Source organism: Orycteropus afer, unplaced genomic scaffold, assembly GCF_000298275.1.
Source record: "Orycteropus afer afer isolate SDZICR_OR568_19922 unplaced genomic scaffold, OryAfe1.0 scaffold00020, whole genome shotgun sequence".
In the NCBI taxonomy this organism is placed as follows: Eukaryota; Metazoa; Chordata; class Mammalia; order Tubulidentata; family Orycteropodidae; genus Orycteropus; species Orycteropus afer.
In genome coordinates this window covers 1,599,179-1,619,520 of record NW_006921607.1, presented here as the reverse complement: position 1 = coordinate 1,619,520, position 20,342 = coordinate 1,599,179, and the positions used below count along the sequence as shown (strand labels likewise).

At 38.7% G+C, this 20,342-nt stretch overlaps 1 protein-coding gene across 1 annotated transcript in view; it reads right to left on the bottom strand.

The window, feature by feature from the left end:
* Positions 1-20,342, bottom strand: part of DNAAF9 (dynein axonemal assembly factor 9) — a 232,553-nt gene that overhangs the window by 114,726 nt on the left and 97,485 nt on the right. Inside the window, exons 8-10 of the mRNA XM_007959995.1 lie at positions 8,889-8,987; positions 6,072-6,127; positions 4,378-4,513 (exon numbers count right to left, since the gene is read on the bottom strand). Coding sequence (XP_007958186.1) covers positions 4,378-4,513; positions 6,072-6,127; positions 8,889-8,987 — 291 coding nt within the window. The remainder of the gene's footprint in view (positions 1-4,377; positions 4,514-6,071; positions 6,128-8,888; positions 8,988-20,342) is intronic.

The following is a 20,342-nucleotide window of genomic DNA, read 5'->3' as shown; positions in this document are numbered from 1 at the left end:
GGAAACTCCCCTTCAACAGACTGGCCACTCAGAACACAGTCATCCGATCCCATCATGGGAACAACCACACAGAACTGGGGTCCAGCCAAGTTGACACACAGCTCCAACTATCACAATGCCCTTTATTATGCTGAGTAATTTCCCTTCTACTCCTATTTTGCTGAGAGTTTTTATCAGGAATGGGTGTTGGATTTTATCAAACGCCTTTTCTGCATCACTTGATATAATCATGTTGTTCTTTTAATTTTTCTTATGTGATGGATAACGGTTGTTTTTCTAGTGTTGAACCATTCTTGCACACCTGCTATGAACCCCAGTTGGTTATGGTGCATTGTTTTTTGATATGTTGTTGGATTTTGTCGAAGATTTTTACGTCTATATTCATGAGGGATGTTGGTCTGTAGCCTTCCTTTTCAGTGAGGTCTTTGCCTGGTTTTGGTATCAAGGTTATGCTAGCTTCATAAAATGATTTTGGGAGGATTCTATCATTTTCTATGTTCTGGAATAGTTTGAATAGGATTGGTGTCAGTTCTTTTCAAAACATTTGGTAGAAGTCTCCAGTGAAACCATCTGGGCCAGGACTTTTTTTTGTTAGTAATTTTTTATGACTTGTTCCAATTTCTTCTTTTGTTATGAGTCTGTTCAAATTTTCCACCTCAGTCTGTGTTAGTTTAGGTAAATAGTATGTTTACAGAAATTTGTCTATTTCTTCTAGATTTTCAAATCTGTTGGAGTATAGTTTTTCACATCAAAAAAACAAAACAAAAAACCCAACAAATTCACTGCCATCAAGTCAATTCCGACTCAGAGCAAACCCCACTGCGTTTCCAAGGCTGTAAATCTTTATGGAAGTAGATCTCCCCTTCTTCCTTCTGGGGAGTGGCTGGTGGGTATGAACTGCAAACCTTCTGGTTAGCAGCCAAGTGCCCTATCCACTATACCACTAGAGCTTCCCATAGTTCTGGGCAACGCCATAACAGAACCAACTAAAATTAAAAGGATAGTATCAGAATACTATAGTTCTTCATAGTATCCTGATATTATCCTTTAATTTCTGTTGGTTCTGTTGTGACACTGCCCAATTCATTTCTTATTCATGTTATTTGTATTTTCTTCCTCTTTTTTTTTTGTTGTCAATTTTAGTAATCTTTTCAAAGAACCAACTTCTAGTCTTGATTTTTTTTCTATTGCCTTTCTATTTTATGCTTCATTTAATTCTGCTTGAATCTTTATTATTTATTTTCTTCTGGTGACTGTAGGCTTTTCTTTGTTGTTCTTTTTCTAATTGTTGGAGATGTTAGGTTAAGGTGTTGATTTTGACTCTTGTTTCTTTTTTGATGTGTATATTTATTGCTATAAATTGCTCTCTGATGACTACTTTTTCTGTGTCCCAAAGATTTTCATATGTTGTGTTTTTGTTCTTGCTTGATTCAAGGAATTTTTTAATTTTGTTTTTTTAAATACTTAGTCATTTTTAAGGAGGGTGTTACTCAGTTTCCATGTGTTTGTTCTTTCTCCTCTAATCTTTCCTAGTGTTGATTTCTAATTTTTAGCATTGTGATCTGAGAAGATGCTTTGCAGTATTTCAATGTTTTTAATTTATTGAGGCTTGCTTTGTGGCCTAACATATGGTCTATCCTGGAGAATGTTCCATGAACACTGGAAAAGAATGTATATTGGGCTGTTTTGGAGTAATTTGCTCTATAGATGTCTATAAGGTCAAGTTGGTTGATTGCATTGTTTGGTTGTTCTGCAGCTTTGTTGAGTTTCTTTCCAGTTCTATCTTTCATTGAAAGTGGTGTATTAAAGTCTCCTACTATTACTATGGAGTCATCTATTTGTCTTTTCAATTCTGTGAAAGTCTGATCTATATATTTTGGGGCTCTTTCATTGGGTGCATAGATATTTATTATAGTTATGTCCTCTTTTTTCAACTGATCCTTTAATCGTTATATAATGTCCTTCCTTGTCTCTTATGGTGGTTTTTGTCTTAAAGTCAATTTGATCAGAAATTAATTATTGCCACTCCTGCTCTTTTTTGCTTGCCATTTGTTTGATGTATCTTTTTCCAACCTTTGATTTTTAGTCCATTTTTGTCTTTGTCTCTAAGGTTTGTCTCCTATAGACAGCATATAGATGGATTGTATTTTCTTATCCTGTCTGCAACTCTCTGCCTCTTGAGTGGTGCATTTAATCCATTTACATTCAGTGTAATTACCAACAAGTATGAATTTGTTGATGTCATTTTGTTATGTGTTTTTTTGTGGTGCTGCTGATTTCTTTGTTCTGTATAATGTTCTGTGCTGAGGTCATTTTGTTTATGAAACATACTATCAATTCCTTCATTGGTGTTGCTTCAGTATTTGGTAAATAATTGTGCTTGTCCTCTGTTTTATTTTGATGAGACGGTTTGTTATTTTTTCTGAAGTTACCCCGTGTTTATAATTTTCTTCCCAAGTTTGGAACAGTCCATTCTTCTTGCAATTGTCTTGACTTCCTGATCATTTAGAAGTTCTGTAACTACACTATTTTCCCTCCCTTTTTGGTTTGTAGTTGCTCTCATTTTCCAATTGATGTCTCTGATTCTCTGTTTACAGTCTTGTAAGCTTATTTTACTTTGGATACCTCCATAACTGAGTTGGTTTCTGGGTTATGTCATCATGTGTATTAATTGTCAGTTGTTGTTTGCTGTTGTTGGTTCTCTGTCCAAAGGACTCCCTGTAGCATCTTTTGTAAGGTTGGTAGGTTTTTACAAATACCCTTAATTTCTGCTCATCTGGAAAGGTCCTAATTTCACTATCATATTTGAGGGATAATTTTGCTGGGTATATAATTGTTGGTTGGAAATTTTTTACTTTCAGAGTTTTATATATACTATCCCATTGCCTTCTTGCCTTCATGGTTTCAAGGCAGCAAGATTCAGACACCACACACCACACTTATTCTGGTAGTACCACCTCCTACACTAGCTTGGAGGCAGATTTGGGATGTCAGCTCAGAGAAATTATACTACATTCTTTTGGTTCACACATTCTCCAAATCCAAATAAAAAATAACAGTACCTACCTCCCCGGCTTTCCTGATTGTCAGGAAATTATGAAAAACTTAAAATTCCTTTAAGATTGTATAGACTTTTACAATTATTACAGTTCTGTATTACAATCTAATGTTTTCTTTTAAAGATTGTAGCCAACAATACTATCAACTGCAAAAATATCCTTCCTGGAACTCTTAATAAAAGGAGACTGATCTGTAAGGTTTGTGTCCTTAAACATTAACCATCAATACATCATAAACTTAGGTTTGTAATGGCTGTCCATTTTGAAGTTAACTTAAAAATGTTATTGTACTATCCTGACAACCTAAAGAAAATGAAAAGAAACACTGTTCCACATACTACTTTGCTGCGTAGCAACTAGGATCTTAAAAGCTTGCAAGCGGCTATCTAGATGCAATGATGGGTCTCTCCACATTCAGAGGAAAGAAGAATGAAAAAAACCAAAGATGCATGGAAACAATTAGTCCAATGGACTGGTATACCATGACATCCTCAGCTGGTATGACCATGAGACCAGAAGAACTAGATGGTACCCAGCTACCACTGTCAACCACTCAGAGGGGGAATCTGTGTAGGAGATTTTGGATAGAGTGGGAGAACAATGTGGAACAAAACTCAAAATCATTAAAAAAAAAAAAAAACCAGCCAGGTTTGCTGGTCTGACAGAGCTTGGTGGAACCCAAGACTACGGCTCTTAGCTGCCCCCCCCTTCAGGTCTGGAATTGAATGTACTCCTGTGGCTTCCAGCTAAATAAAAGACCAGCATATGGACTGAACATTTACATCAGGCAGATACACTCTTTGGAGAGATCAATCATAGGAGAACAGAAGGGTAGTATATATACAGGGAGATGGCTACATGGGTAGGAGTGTATGAGAGGGAAGGACACAGGGAAGCGGTAACCATGGGGAGGAAGTGGGAGGGGAGCTGTTACACTGTGGGAAATTGTAGTCAATGTCATGAGACAAAATGTCTATGAACTGGTGTATGGAAAATGAATTTGCTCTGTAAACTTTCACCCAAATCACAATAAAAATTTTTAAAAAAAGTAAAACTTGTGAAAATTTACTTTTCCCCTTAACTATTTCAAAATTGAATATGATGCTTCCAAGTTATATCTAGTACCTATACAAAAATACATGCATTAAGTTTTCAAAAAAACATGCATTAAGTTTTCATTCACTTCCTTTCACTCCTAAACAACTTCAAGTTCAGGGTTAAATTCACATATAACTGGAAAAGACTTCTTTTGCCCAGCTCCCCCTCCCCCCTTTTTGATAAAAAACCTAATTAAGCACCGGGTAGTCAAGCCACTCACCATGTGTTTGGCAAAGCTCCCACCAGGGCCAGTGCTGCGTACCAGGTGCCCTTCTGAAGGGAAGTTAAAGTTGCCAGCATTCAGGTTTTCTCGTGTGGAGTGATTACCAAAGAGAACAAATGGCTGCCTATTAGGACTAGAGTGGCAAGTCAAAAACATGTGATTAGAAAAGTGATACTTGGCCAGGGGGGCAATTTCTCACGTCCTCAGTGAATTCTCAGGCTTTTCTAAGTGGCATCCTGTAGTCTGAGGAAAGTGGGCAGTATATATAGTCCACCTAACACTGTGGGCTGGCTGGGTAGGAATGCCAGATGTCTGACTCCCTCTACTGACTCACAGGGATAAGCCATGTAGGGACATAACTAAATCCAATCAGGTTTATATATTTGGCTTGTCACATGTCTTTAGGAATAATGCCTATACATTTGCTGTCCATGATGTAGTGTTAGAAAAAAGTCCCAGTTTTATAAAATAGCATTTTAATAGGTACACAAACTTTAAAGAATGATACTAGTGGTACTTAAACTACAGAGCACTTATCAAGTCCTGAGTAACTTTCAGGAGGAAAGGAGGAGAGGATGATTGGAAATGTTCTCACCAACACACTTACTTGCCCTGGCACCTATCTCCTCCTCCTCCTCCCTCTCTTGGCCAGACTTTTTTTTTTTTCCCCCACTGTCCGCTCATTCTCAAATCCACTCTAATCTACTTCCTCAGCATTTCAGAGCTTTTGTAAACATCACCAAATGACTTTCATATAGCATGTAGCTAAGCCAATGGACAGCCTTCAGCCTTTGCTTCCTTACTCTCTCAAAAGTATCTGACACACTTCCATCCAAAGAGCTGTCACCTCTCAGTTTCCTTTAGCAATCACCCTCCTCCTCTACTTGGCTTCTGAATAGTGCTAGAGATTTACCTTCATTATCTGCTCTTTTCTCTCCTCTCTCATGATCTCCCTAAAGCTGCTTCCCCTCCATACATGGTACCATCATTCATCCAGGGATCATGTCAGACCTGAGAGGCCTCCTTGAATTGTGCTGCTCCCTGACCCCATAAACCAAGTAAGCCTACCAAATTACATTTCTATTTGTTCATTTCCCTCCACCTACACGGGCACAACCCTCATCTATGCGATCAACTGCCAATGTTTTATCATTGTTTACCTGCCCAACATAGCAAGTACAATGTGGAACCTGGAGTCAGACCTGGCTGCCTCTTCAAAACTTTCTTTGGAAAAAGAAATTAGCAATCAGCTATCTCAATTACCAAGGCAATTTAGATGATTTATATATGGCAAATGGTGCTGTCAAGTCCCCTTACTTGAAGAATAGTGATAATTTATCTTGTGAATATGTATGAAATGGATTGCATCTGCTTGGCTATGTAAAAGGATAAAATTTCTTTGTCTTTGCAATCTCTTTAGCAGATTGCTTGTGATGTGTGTCACATTCTGGTTTAATGCTTATTAAATGTCTTAAAAGGTCATTTCCTATAAAATTATAAGAAAACAAAACAAGTAAGTGAAGGAGAAAAGTTTACAGAGTATATCTCTTATTTTCTGATGACTAAAGTCAATTCACAGATTTTCCTGATTCATGGCTTCCGGAATTACAGGCTCCCCCATACCTACTCCACATCTTTTGTCTATCCCATTTTCTTTATTACCATTTATTTTTCTTCTCTGAGAACTTTACCTGTTTTCAGTTATATGGCTGGAGATCATTCCATGACTGAAGTAACTTCTGAATGGCTAAAAAGAAGTCAACAGTGCATATATTAAGATCACAGTTTTAGAAATAATCATAAAAAATCCTCATATATATATGTATATACACAAACATATATACACAATACATATTGTGATACACACACACATACACATATATATACATACATACATATGTATCCATATATAACTTAAAGGATACTGACAGGAATTTCTCAGAAAAAAATCACAGAAGACAAATACTATATAAGTCCACTATTATAAAAAGTCAAGGGAAAGTTAACACATGGAAGGATACTTTCTTTGTTGGTTACTAGGGATGAGAGAGGAAGGCAGGAAAAATTGCTAGATAGGTAAGAGAGACATACTGATTTGGGTAAAGGAACAGACAATATACCAAAAGTGGGTGACCAGCACAGTATCACTAAGGAAAAGGAAGACACAGAGAGCTGCATAAGAGGTACAGACAACAAAGGTAAATATTATTACATACACAATACTGCATATCAATAAAAATAAAACATTAATCTGGTGGCTACATAGGTAGACAGGCAAGATGATCAGGTATGGATAGGTGAATGGGAATATACCCATGTCTATATATAGGTCTGGCAGATGAAATTTCTATATATGTATTTGTATGTGCTATAAAAATGCCCATGTATGTAATAGAGTAAACGGGGGCAATGTTATGATAATTTCTTAGTCACTGCCAACATCAAGCTCAATTGGCATAACATAGTACAACATTGTTCTACGTACTACTTTGGTGAGTAGCAACTGGGGTCTTAAAAGCTTGCAACAACTGGTCTCTCCTTGTCTGGAGAAAAGAAGAGTGAAAAAAATCAAAGACGCACGGGAACAAGTAGTCCAAAGGACCCTGAGCCCAGAAGAACTAGATGATGTCTAGCTATCACTGCCAACCAGAGGGAAAGGGATCAAAATTGGAGATTCCAGATAGAATGGGAGAAAAATGTGGAATAAAATTCATAATCATAACAAAGACCAGGCTTATTGGTCTGATAGAGACTAGTGAAACCCCCCAGACTATGGCCCCTAGTCATCCTTCAGGCCTGGAACTGAACTCACTCCCATGGCTCAACCTTTAGCCAAACAACAGACAAGCCTGCAAGGTGAACAATTATATTGAGGAGGTTCATTCCTTAGACAAATTAACCATAGGAGATCAGAAGGGCAGCATTTGTAGAAGAAGAAAGCTCAGACAGCAGGACTACACTGGAAAGAAAGACACAGGGAGAAAGTAACCACAGGGAAAAAGTGGGAAGACAGCTATTACATTTTGGGAATTGTAATCAGTGTTACTGAACAAAATGTGTATGAACTGTTGAATGGAATATGAATTTTCTCTGTAAACTTTCACCCAAATCACAGTAAAAAGTTAAATAAATTAAAAAAATTAACAGCCATACAAGTGGCAAGAAAAATGTGACTCATAACCAGGAGAAAAATCAGTCAACAGAAATATACTGAGAAATGGGCAGTAGGCAAGAGCTGAATTCTGAATGGCTCATTTGCTTGTGGCTTAAAATTAAGACCAACATACAAGGAAAAATCAACTCTAGCTCCAAATGATCAAGAGCAGGGACTGTTCTGGGCCATGATGGTATACAGAAGAACTGAAACTGGTGGTGCAAGCCCAAGGTGAGCTTAAGGGAGCTCAAAGCAGCTCTCTGATCTTTCCCGTTGACTGGTCTTTTGGACTGTCCTGTGTTGGTTTCTCAATTTAGATACTTGAATTCATGGAGTGGACCTAGGCCTGAACCTGGGTAACTCCTCCTCACCATATATATTTTTAAGGGTGTCTGGTGGCATAGTGCCTAAGGCATTTGACTACTAACCAGAAGGCTGGCAGTTCAAACCCACCAGCCATTCCTTGGAAGGACAATCAGGCAATCTACTTCTGTAGAGATACCACCTTGGAAACCCAAGGAGGGGTCACTATGAGTTGGATTTGATGCGACAGCAGTGAGCTCCATCAGTCTCTACTAGACCAGTAAGTTTGTTCTTTTTTAAGATTTTGAATTTTGTCCTACATTTTTCTCCCACTCTGTCCAGGACTTTTTATTGTAATCCTGACCAGAATGCTGCTCAGTAGTGGTTACTGGGCACCATCTAGTTTTCCTGGTCTCAGGTTAGTAGAAGCAATGGCTTGTGTGGTCCACTGGTCCTTTGGATCAAATGTTCCCTTGTAGCTTTGATTTTCTTCACTCTTTGCTCCAGATGGGAAGAGATCAATAGTTGCATCTTAGATAGGTGCTGACAAGCTTTTAAGAGTCCAGTAGCAACTGGACTCAGCAAAATAGGACACAGAACACTGTCTTTATGGAGTATGTTATACCAATTGACCTAGACGTCCCCTGAGACTATAGTTCTACTTCTCACCATTAATTGTGGTTTGCCTGGAAAAAAAGCTTGTCATTACCTGGAATTCAACTGACAAAACTGTGTTACTCACATGTGGAGAATTATTCTAAGACTTAATAACTAGGTTTAAATTCTATTAAGTGTCCAACAGAACTCCTAGCTGACAGAGGTACTACCACACTGAAAAGTGATTATCTTTTTTACTGAGATGCTGACATAGGAAAAAAAATCAACTTTTTATACAGGAGTTAGCATGGGCAGTAGAGGGACTTGTTTACAGCATGTAACAAAGGAAATGATAACCAAAACAAATTAGGATAGCTTCATATTTTAAAAAATGACAACAATAAACAAATCAACCAAAAATTTCTTCTTTATTCTTAACCATTCTCTTACATACCTCACCCGCTTGAGATTCAGAAAGTTCCAGCAGGAAAGGGATTTCTGTGTCAAAATTAGCAAAGAAGCTAGTCCACTGATGTTCAAAAGTCACTAAATCCTAGGAAGAAAATGAAAAAGATAATCTGGTCATATAATGAAGGTACTTTAGAAAAACTGAATCATGAAACTACATCTAACTTCAAAAAACTAGAACATTTAAATATGTTGTTTTAAAAGACAAACTCAAAAATATGCCAAGTGAAAGAAGCTAGACACAAAAGACTACTTGGTACATGATTCCATTTATATGAAATATCCAGAAAAGGCAAATCTAGAGACAGAAAGTAAATTAGTGTTTGGCTGGGGTGGAAGTGGGAATGAAGACTGATGGCAAGTGGACAAGAGACATCTTTTTGGATTGACACAAATATTCTGTAACTGGATTGTTGCAATGGCTTCATAACTCTGTAAATTTACTAAAACTCATTGAATAGTACACTTAAAAGGAGTGAATTTCACGGTACATAAATTACACCTCAATAAAGCTTTTTTTTTTTTTTTTAAAAAAAAAGGAGCAATAGCCCCCAAGTGCCTTACTTCAGTAACCCTTACTGTTGTTGCTGTTGTGGGGTGCCATTGAGTCATCTCCGACTCATAGTGAGCCTATGCACAGCAGAACAAAACACCACCTGGGCCTGAGCCAGCTCCATGATTTTTGCTATACTTGAACCCATTGCCACTGCCACCATGTCAATCCATCTCACTGAGGGCCTTCCCCTCTTTCATTGACCTTCCACCTTATCATGCATGACATCCTTTTCCAGGGAAGAGTCCCTTCTGACAATATGACCAAAGCATGTGAGACGAAGTCTGGCCATTCTCGCCTCTAAGGAGCATTCTGGCTGCACTTCTTCCAGGACAGACCTGTTAGTTCTTTTAGCAGGCCATGGTACTTTCAGCATTCTTTGCCAACACCATAGCTCAAAAGCATCAATTCTTCTTTGGTCTTCTGAAGAATCACATATGAGGTGATTAAAAACACCATGGCTTATGTCAGGTGCACCTTAGTGCTCAAGGAGACATCTTTGCTCTTCAGCACTTGAAAGAGGTCCTTTGCAGCTGATTCGCCCAGTGTTACATGTTGTCTGATGTTCTGACTGCTGCTTCCATTGGCACTGATTGTACAACCAAGGAATGTGAAGTCTTTGAAAATTTCAACTTTTCTCTATCGTAATGCTGCTTATAGATCCAGTTGTGAGGATTCTTGTTTTCTTTATATTGAGATGTAATCCATACTGCAGACTGTATTCTTTAACCTTCATAAGTAAGTACTTCAAGTCATCCTCATTTTTAGCAAGCAAAGTTGTGTCATCAGCGTATCGCAGGTTGTTAATGATTCTTCCTCCAATCCTGATGCCATGTTCTTCTTCATGCAGTACAGCTTCTTGGATTATTTGCTCAGCATACAGACTGAATAAGTATAGTGAAAGGATACAACTCCCTTCTTGATTTTAAACCATGCAAGTGTTCCCTTTTTCTGCCTGAACGACAGCCTCCTGGTCAATGTACAGGTTCTTCATGAGTAAAATTAAGGGTTCTGGAATTTTCATTCTTCTCAATGTTATCCACAATTTGTTATGATCCACACAACCAAATGCTTTTGCATAGTCAATAAAACACAAGTAAACATCTTTCTGGTATTCTTTGGTTTCAGCCAGTATCCATCTCACATCACCAATGATATCCCTCATTCCACATCCTCTTCTGGATCCAGCTTGTATTTCTGGAAGTTCTCTGTCAACATACTGCTGTAACCATTTTTGAATTATCTTCAGTAAGATTTTACTGAAGATAATGCTATATTAATGCTGTATTAATGATATTGTTTGATAATTTCCACATTCTGTGGGATCTCCTTTCTTTGGAATGGGTACAAATATGGATCTCTTCCAGTCAGTTGGCCAGGAAGCTGTCTTCCAAATCTCTTGGTGTAACTGAGTGAGTGCTCCAGCGGGGCATCCATTTGTTGAAACATCTCAGTGGGTATTCCGCCAATTCCTGGAGCCTTGTTCTTTGCCAATTCTTTCAGGGCAGCTTCGACTTCTTCCTTCAATACCATTGGTTCTTGAACATATGCCACCTCCTGAAATGGATGAAGATCGACCAGTTCTTTTTGGTACAGTGAGTCTGTGTATTCCTTCTATCTTCTTCTTCTTTTTAATGTATTTTATTGAAATACAACTTATGTACAGTGAAATATACAAAACTAAAGTGACATGAATCAATACATTTTTTTTTTTCAGTGTTCCCTCCTCTCCCCTCCCACCCCTGGCAACCAACAAAGAAAGTTTCCCTCCATATATAAACCTTTCCTTTACCCTCCACGACAATGGACTAATACTATATTTGTCCTTCTGTGACTGACTTATTTCACTCAGCATAATGTCCCCCAAGTTCATCCATATTATGCGGTGTTTTGCAGATTCTACATTATTCTTTAGTGCTGCATAGCATACACTTACCACCTACCTGTCTCCTTTCCTGTTGTTAGCCTCTCATATGCTGCTGCTGAACTTGGCAAACAGAGCCTATTCTTAGGTCCCTGGAATCCGAATGAGAATGCTATCACTTTAAAATCCAAAATGGTTGCCACTTGTAAAGATTCAAATGGCTGCGCCCTTGGTCACTTTAAATATCCAAAATGGCTGCTGCGTGGAAACAATCAAAATGGCTGTGCCCTCCAGACAGCAGAAAGTCAACAGCTCAGATTGTCTCCCTCCTTGCTGTTACCATTACTAGTCATAGGCCACCAGCACAGTTGTCCCTGCAGCCCTTGGTGACCAGGGCTGATAGGTCAGTTCTCAGGTCCCAACATCACTTGGGCTGTTGGTCCTGAAAGAGTAGCTGACAGTCCACAGCTCTGACCGTCTCTGTACTCTCTGTTTTCATTCAGGTTTTTCCACTAGTTGGTGCCTAATCTACTTCTGTATATATAGTTCCTTTCAAAGCTCAGGGCTCCAGGATTATCTTCTGTATCTCTGTCAATTCCTTCTATCTTCTTTTGATGCTTCCTGCATCATTCAATATTTTACCCATAGAATCTTTCAATATTGCAATATTTTTTCCGCAGCTCTTTCAGCTTGAGAAATGCTCATTTTGTTTTTCTAACTCCAAGTCTTTGCACATTTCATTACAGTAATTGGCTTTGTCTGCTCGAGATGCTCTTTGAAATCTTCTGTTAAGCTCTTTCATCTTGTCATTTCTTCCATTTGCTTTAGCTACTCTTCACTCAAGGGCAAGTTTCAGAGTTTCTTCTGACATCAATTTTGGTCTTTTCTTTCTTTCTCGTATTTTTAATGACCTCTTGCTTTCCTCATGGATGATGTTCTTGATGTCATCCTATAATTCTTTTGGGTTTTGGTCACTGCTGTTCAATGCATCAAATCTATTCCTTAGATGGTCTCTAAATTCAGGAGTGATATAGTCAAGGTCATATTTAGGCTCTCGTGGACTTGTTTTAATTGTCTTCAACTTCAAGTTGGACTTGCATATAAGCAGTTGATGGTCTGTTCCACTATTAGCCCCTGGCCTTGTTTTGGCTGAAGATATTGAGCTTTTCCATTTCCTCTTGCACAGATGTAGTCAATCTGGTTCCTGTGTATTCCATCTGGTGAAGTCCACGTGTATAGCCACCATTTGTGTTGCTGAAAAAAGATATTTGCAATGAGTAAGTCGTTGGTTTTGCAAAAATTCTATCATGCAATCTCCAGTGTTATTTCTGTCACCAAGGCCAAATTTTACAACTACTAGTGATTCTTCTTTGTTTCCAACTTTTGCATTCCAATCACCAGTGATAAGCAACACATCTTGATTGCATGTTCAGTCAATTTCGGACTGCAGAAGTTGATAAAAATCTTCAATTTCCTCATATTTGGCTTTGGTGGTTGGTGCATAACTTTGAACGATAGTAGTATTAATGGGTCTTCCTTGTAGATGTGTGGATATTATCCTATCACTGACAGCATTGTACTTTAGGACAGATCTTGAAACATCCTTTGTGATGATGAATGCCACGCCATTCCTCTTCAATTTGTCATTCCTGGCATAGTAGATCATATGGTTATCTGATTCAAAATGCCCCAAACCCATCCATTTCAGCTCACTAATGCCTAGGATACCAATCTTCATGTGTTCCATTTCATTTTTGACAACTTCCAATTTTCCCAGATTCATACTTTGTATATTCCATGTTCTGATCATTAATAGATGTTTGCAGCTGTTTCTCCTCAATTTGAGTCATGCCACGTCAGTACATGCAGGTCCTAAAAGACTTACTTTATCCATATCATTAAGGTTGGTTCTACTCTGATGAGGCAGCTCTTTCCCAGTCCTATTTGGAGTATGTTCTGACCCAAGGGGCTCATCTTCCTGCACTGTGTTGGACAATGTTTCCAAGCTATTCATAAAGTTGCCCAGTTATGTATCAGACAGTGTATCTCTAGTATTCACAAAGTTTTCCCTGGCCAGTTTTTGAGAAGTGGATGGCCTCCTCCTTCTTCCTATTCTGTCTTAGTCTGTAAGCTGCATTGAAACCTGTGCGCAATGTGCAACTCTGCTGGCATCTGAAACACCAGTGGAACAGCCTCAAGCCTCACAGCAATGTACAAGCTCCACAGGATGACAAATTGACAGACAACTCTGTCTCCCTTAGCTGTGCCCTCCCCTTACCTAAGTCCTACCTGGAACCTGCCACTTTGTGGTTCCTGGCTGTTCCTGCTCCCTCCCTTTACTGGCTCTAGGGGGTTTGGGACCTAGCCTTGCCTCGCACCCCTTTACCTGGATATCCTGCTGCTCCTGAGGTCCCTGGCCACTCCTGCTCCCTCCCTTTACTGGCTCTAGGGGGTTTGGTACCTAGCCTTGCCTCCCACCCCTTTACCTTATTAGAGGGAGTTATTTATGAGGCACCCAACAGATGGTACTACATCCAATGACAAAAGGGTCACATCAGTGAAGTTCCATTCAAGTATTAGGACAAACTCAACTTTTAATTTGCTGACCTTATCAAGAATGTCAGGGGAGCCAGGGACAGCACAGAACCTTCTTCTCCTTCATACCCTCCTCCTAGGGGGCACGGGAGTACTCAGGGGTACTCTGCACCTTCCCACCTGACTCTCCTCTACATGCAGCTGCCCCTCCCTCTTCCATCCTAGCTGTTTTTCAGCTTCCTCAATGGACTCACTGTTGTTCCTGTCACCATACATTGCTTTTTGCTACTGGCTTTCCTTTAAGGCATCATCATTTACCCTGAAAGGAACAGCTATGATTTGCATGATTTAGATACTCCTGAAACAATATCTTCATCCTTATCTTGAAGTTGCTGATAGTTTGTACTCAAAATGGATAGTCGGCTTCATTGTCCTTCTCACACAGTGTAAGTGTTTGCTGTCAGATTCCCAACATACCTAGTACCTCGCTCACACCATGCATTCTGTTTGCTGCACCAAAACTGACCAGCCAGATCTATGCTCCTCCATTCTTCTCTCCCAGTTGAGAATGCACAGGTACTCAGATTTGTGGCTTCTGCAGTTATCATGTATTGACTTTTTATGGTCTTAGGTGTAAAGCACAAATGCAACTCTGCTGGGAATACCTGACAGTGTAAATTAGATTCTCACTAATGGCTTCTCTACTTCCTGTCCAGACTACCTATCTATATAACCTACCAATCTGTCTATCTATACACACACACACACACACACACACACACACGTGCATATACATGTATATGTATTATAAGTAATATACACAATTGTTTTCAGTAAATCATGTAGATGCCAGTGTTTTATGACTGTTTTATGTATAATGTGGAATAAAACAAACCAATTATGACACAGTCCAATTCCACCATCCCAGTGTTCTTGCCAACAGGATTTTGTTATGGAAAAAGGAGAAAGAAATGTAAAACAGAAGAAGCTAAGAAAACATTTGGTTGTCCTGAACTTGAAGTGGAAGTGTTAAGAAAACTCATGAGGTGCATGAGTATATCTGTATGTGTGTATGTGCACGTACATGTACATATATATATGTACACACATACCTACACACACTACGGAGTGAAGAAGAGACAAAGGCAGAGAGAGAGTGAAAGAGAGACCACTGAAGAGATCTGGAAACAATCCAGTAGCAACGAGTATTCCTAACACCTCCCAGACTGTGGTGATGAAATACCACTTCTTAATCAAAGAAACCACAACTTATTTAAAGAGATGATGGAGTCCAGGTCTGGGACAAGAAGTATACAAGAGGAGTTCCGGTAAGATGGCGGAATAGGCAGAAAGACTGCACAGACTCTCTTCAACAAAGAAAAGGACAGCCAATTAACACAGATACAGAAGATAATCCTGGACCCCTGAGCCTTGAAGGGAAGGATGCAGAAGTGGACTAAACTCTAATTAGCTGAAGAATTTGCATGAAAACACCAAAAAAGGAGACAAATAGAGCTGCGGTCTGGCAGCAATCCTGACGGCGCAGATAGCTTGGATGTTGCTGAGTGGTGGTAGAACCTAAGAATTAACCTAAATATTGGCCCTGCTAGTCAGGGACTGCACAGAGGACTGATCTGGTGGCTGGGGAGTAAAAAGGGAAGCAACAAAGAGGAAGGTGGGCTGAGCTGTGGACTTTTGTCTGTCTGGAGGGCACAGCCATTTTGAATGTTTACAAGTGGCTTAACCATTTTGGATTTTTAAAGCAACAGCGTTCTCCCAGATTCCAGGGACTTAAGAACAGACTCTACTTGCCGGGAGCCCCAAGGACATTCCAGAGGCAGACGACTGGAAAGGTGAGACATTCCCCTTGTTCCTCTTATACCTCACACATTATTGGTGAACGGAAGTGCAGCCATCTCTCACTACCACCCACCTTCTGGGCCCGCAGGAATGCCATTGCACTTTGTGTGCTTGGACGGGGCCTGGGTGCCCCGCCCCGCCCCACCCCAATTTTTTTTTTGGTCTTTTTCTGTTTTTTAGTTTGTTTGCTTTTGTCTGTTTTAAAGCTACTACTATTATTATTACTTTTGTCCTTTTTACTACCGTTCTTTATTCTGCCCCTCCCAGGTTCTCTTTACCCTGTTCCTGGTTGCATTTTCTTTTTTTCCTTTCTCGTGGTTAACTCCGTTCCTTGTTTTCCTTTTTTGCATTTTTCCCATTTTTTTCCTTCCTTATTCTCCTTCTCTACCTTTTTTCTTGTATTGCAGGGTTTTTTGTTTTGTTTTGTTTTGTTTTTTTTCTTCTTTATCCCTTTTTTCTTTTTTTGGTTACTGTTCCTGTGTGATTACGTGGTGTATTTTTTGTTCATTTGCTTTTACGTTTTTGATGGTTATTCAATTGTTATTTTTGTCTAACTGAGTGGAAGACAGCAAAAGTCTCCATACAACAACAAAACTACACCCACATCTCCTGCAGCTTCACTTAGTGAATGAGAGCTACCACTTCCTTATCCACCAATGGGCCAACGATAAACCACCACCAAGAAAAGCCTGAATCACCCTTGGCTGCTCTTCACAAACAGTTAACAGAGATCTAAATACAACAACGGCATTAAGTCTCGGAGACAAGAGACCATCACAGTCCACACAAAGAAGCAAGATAAAAGTGGTAGAAACAAGGGAGCAGGATACAGACCCAGAACACATCCCTGAGGAAGAAGCAGCACTGGAACTCTCCGATAAGGAATTCAAAATAATTATATTTAGGTATATTCAAAGGATTGAGAGACAGACACAGACACAGAAAACAAAGACAAAACCCTAGAAGAACTGTGGAAGAAAATACAAGAACAAAATGACAAAATAAATGAAAAATTAGAAATGACTCTAAATCTACATATAGAAATCCGGAAGATTAATACTAATTTGTTAGAAATAGATAACACATTGAAAGGACAAAGGAGTAGAATTGATGCAATGGATGACAGAATTAATGAGATTGAAGACAATTACCTGAATACTTCTTTGGAAAGGGATCAATCAGAAAAAAGATCAAAACAAAATGAAGATAGCCTAAGGTTCATGTGGGATACCATCAAAAGGAATAACCTATGTGTCACTGGAATTCCAGAACAGGAAGAGAAAAATAAAACCATTGAGAAAATTGTCCAAGATTTGTCGGAGGAGAACTTCTCTGAAATGACGAAAGATGAGAATATATCCATTCAGGAAGTCCAATGAACCCTAAACAAGATAGACCCTAAAAGAAAATCACCAAGACATATCATCATCAAACTCATCAAAACCAAAGACAAAGAAAGAATCTTGAAATCAGCAAGGGAAAAACAAAAAGTTATTCACAAAGGACAACCAGTAAGAATAAGCTCTGATTTCTTAGCAGAAACCATGTAAGCGAGAAGGCAATGGGATGGTATATATAAAACCTTGAAAGAGAAAAATTTTCAGCCAAGAATTACATATCTGGCAAAACTGTCCCTCAAATATGATGGTGAAATGAGGAGATTTCCAGATAAGCAGACATTAAAGGAATTTGTTAAAACCACACCAACCTTACAAGAGATACTAAAGGGAGTCCTCTGAACTGAGAACCAAAAATAGCAAATAACAACTGACCATTAATACACAAGAGGACATAACCCAGAAACCACAGCCATGGACATATCCAAAGTAAAATAAGCTTACAAGATTGTAAACAGAGAACCAGAGACATCAATTGGCAAGTGAGGACAACTACAAACAAAAAGAGGGAAAATACTGTGTAGTTACAGAACTTCTAAGTGGTGAGGAAATCACGAGAGTTGCAAGACAAAATGGACTATTCTAATCTTGGGGAGAAAATTATAAATCACAGGGTAACCTGAAAGAAAAATGATAAACCTTCACATCACAATAAAAAAGAGGACAAGCACAAATATTCAGCAAATACTAAAACAACAGCAACAAAGGAAATGATAACATGATTCATAAATATAATGAGCTCAGCACAGAAAATAATATGGAACAAAAAAACCAGGGACACCATGAAAAAACACAACAAAATGACAGCAACCAATTCATATTTGTCAATAGTTACACTGAATGTTAATGGATTAAATGCACCACTCAAGAGATGGAGAGTTGTAGATTGGATAAGAAAACAAAACCCATCAATATGCTGTCTATAAGAGACACACCTTAGACAAAGACAAAAATAGACTAAAAATCAAAGGTTGGAGACAGAATATCAAGCAAATGGCAACCATAAAAAAGCAAGAGTGGCAATATTAATTTCTGATCAAATTGACTTTATGACAAAAACCACCATATGAGACAAGGAAGGACATATATAATAATTAAAGGATCAACTGAACATGAAGCTATAACCATAATAAATATCTATGGACCCAATGAAAGAGCCCCAAAATACATAAATCCGACTTTAAAAGAGTTGAAAGTCAAATAGATTACTCCACAGTCATAGTGGGAGATTTTAATACACCACTTTCAATGAAAGATAGAACAAATGAAAAGAAACTCAATAAAGATGCAGAAGAGCTAAACAATACAACCCACCAACTTGACCTTATAGACATCTATAGAGCACTTCACCCAACAACAGCACAATATACAATCTTTTCCAGTGCACATGGATCATTTTCCATGATAGACCATACGTTAGGCCATAAAGCAAGCCTTCATAAATATAAAAACACTGAAATACTGCCAAGTATCTTCTCAGATCATAATGCTATCAAATTAGAAATCAACAATAGGAAGATCAATGTAAAAAGAGTAAACACATGGAAACTGAACAACACCCTCCTTAAGAAAGACTGGGTAAGAGAAGAAATAAAAATTGAAATTCAAAAATTCCTTGAATCATATAAGAATGAAAACATAACATACCAAAATCTTCAGGACAAAGCAAAGGCAGTGATCAGAGGCCAATTTATAGAAATAAATGCAAACATCAAAAAAGAAGAAAGAGCCAAAATCAATACTTTAAACCAACATTTCCAACAATTAGAAAAATAGCAGCCAGAAAAGCCTACAGTCACCAGAAGAAAGGAAATAATAAAGATTCACGCAGAAATCACAACTGGCGTAGCATACTACACAAAACATTGTTCTACCTCCTACTTTGGTGAGTAATGACTGGGATCTTAAAAGCTTGCAAGCATTCATCTAGATGCAATGATAGGTCTCACCTCATCCAGAGCAAAGAATGAAGAAAACTAAAGATTCATGGGAAGAATTAGTCCTAGTGACTGCTACACCATGCGATCTGCAGCCTATACGACTATGCAACCAGAAGAACTAGATCGTGCCCAGCTACTAATGTCAACCACTCAGATGGGGATCTATGTAGGAGATCCTGGATAGAGAGGGAGAACAATGTAGAACAAAACTCAAAATCATTTGGAAAAAAAAAAGGGAGGGCCAGGTTTGACAGTCTGATAGAGCCTGGTGGAACCAAGTGAGACTATGACCTCTAGCTGCCCTTCAGGTCTAGAATTGAACTCACACCTGTGGCTTCCAGCCAAGCAAAAGACAGGCATAGGAGTGAATATTTACCTGAGGTAAATACATTCTTTGGAGAGAACAATCATGGGAGAAAGAAGGGCTGTTTATGCACAGGGAGACAGCTCAGAGGGCAGGAGTGAATGGAGGGATGGACCCAGGGAAGAGGTGACTGTCAGGAAGAAGTGGGAGGAGAGCTGTAGCATTGTGGTGAATTGTGGTCAATGTCATGAGACAAAGTGTACGTAAACTGCTGTATGGAAAATGAATTTGCTCTGTAAATTTTCACCCAAATCACACACACACACAAAAAAAAGATTCGAGCAGAAATCAATGAAACAGAAAATAGAAAAGCAATAGAAAAAAACCAACAACACCAGATGCTGGATTTTTGAAAAAATCAATAAAACTGACAAACCACTGGCAAATCAATCAAAGGAAAAGAGGGAGAGAATACAAATAACATGGATAAGAAAGAAAATAGGTGACATCACAACAGAACCAACTGGAATAAAAAGGATAGTATCAGAATACTATGAAGAACTGTACTCCAACAAATTTGAAAATCTGGAAGAAATGGACAGATTTCTAGGAACACACCACTTACCTAAACTAACAGAGAGTGATGTGGAAAAGTTGAACAGATCCATAACAAAAGAAGAAATTAAACAGGTTATCAAAAAATCACCACCAAAAAAAAAGTCCTGGCCCAGACGGTTTCACTGGAGAATTCTACCTAACTGAGAAGAACTGACACCAATCCTACTAAAACTATTCCAAAACACAGAAAAGGATGCAATCCTCCCTTGCATTTTATGAAGCAACCATAACCTTGCTATCAAAACCAGGCAAAGACATCACTCAAAAGGAAAAGTACAGACCAATATACCTCATGAACATAGATGCAAAAATCTTCAATGCAATCCTAGCCAACAGACTCTAACAATATATCAAGAAAATTATTCATTA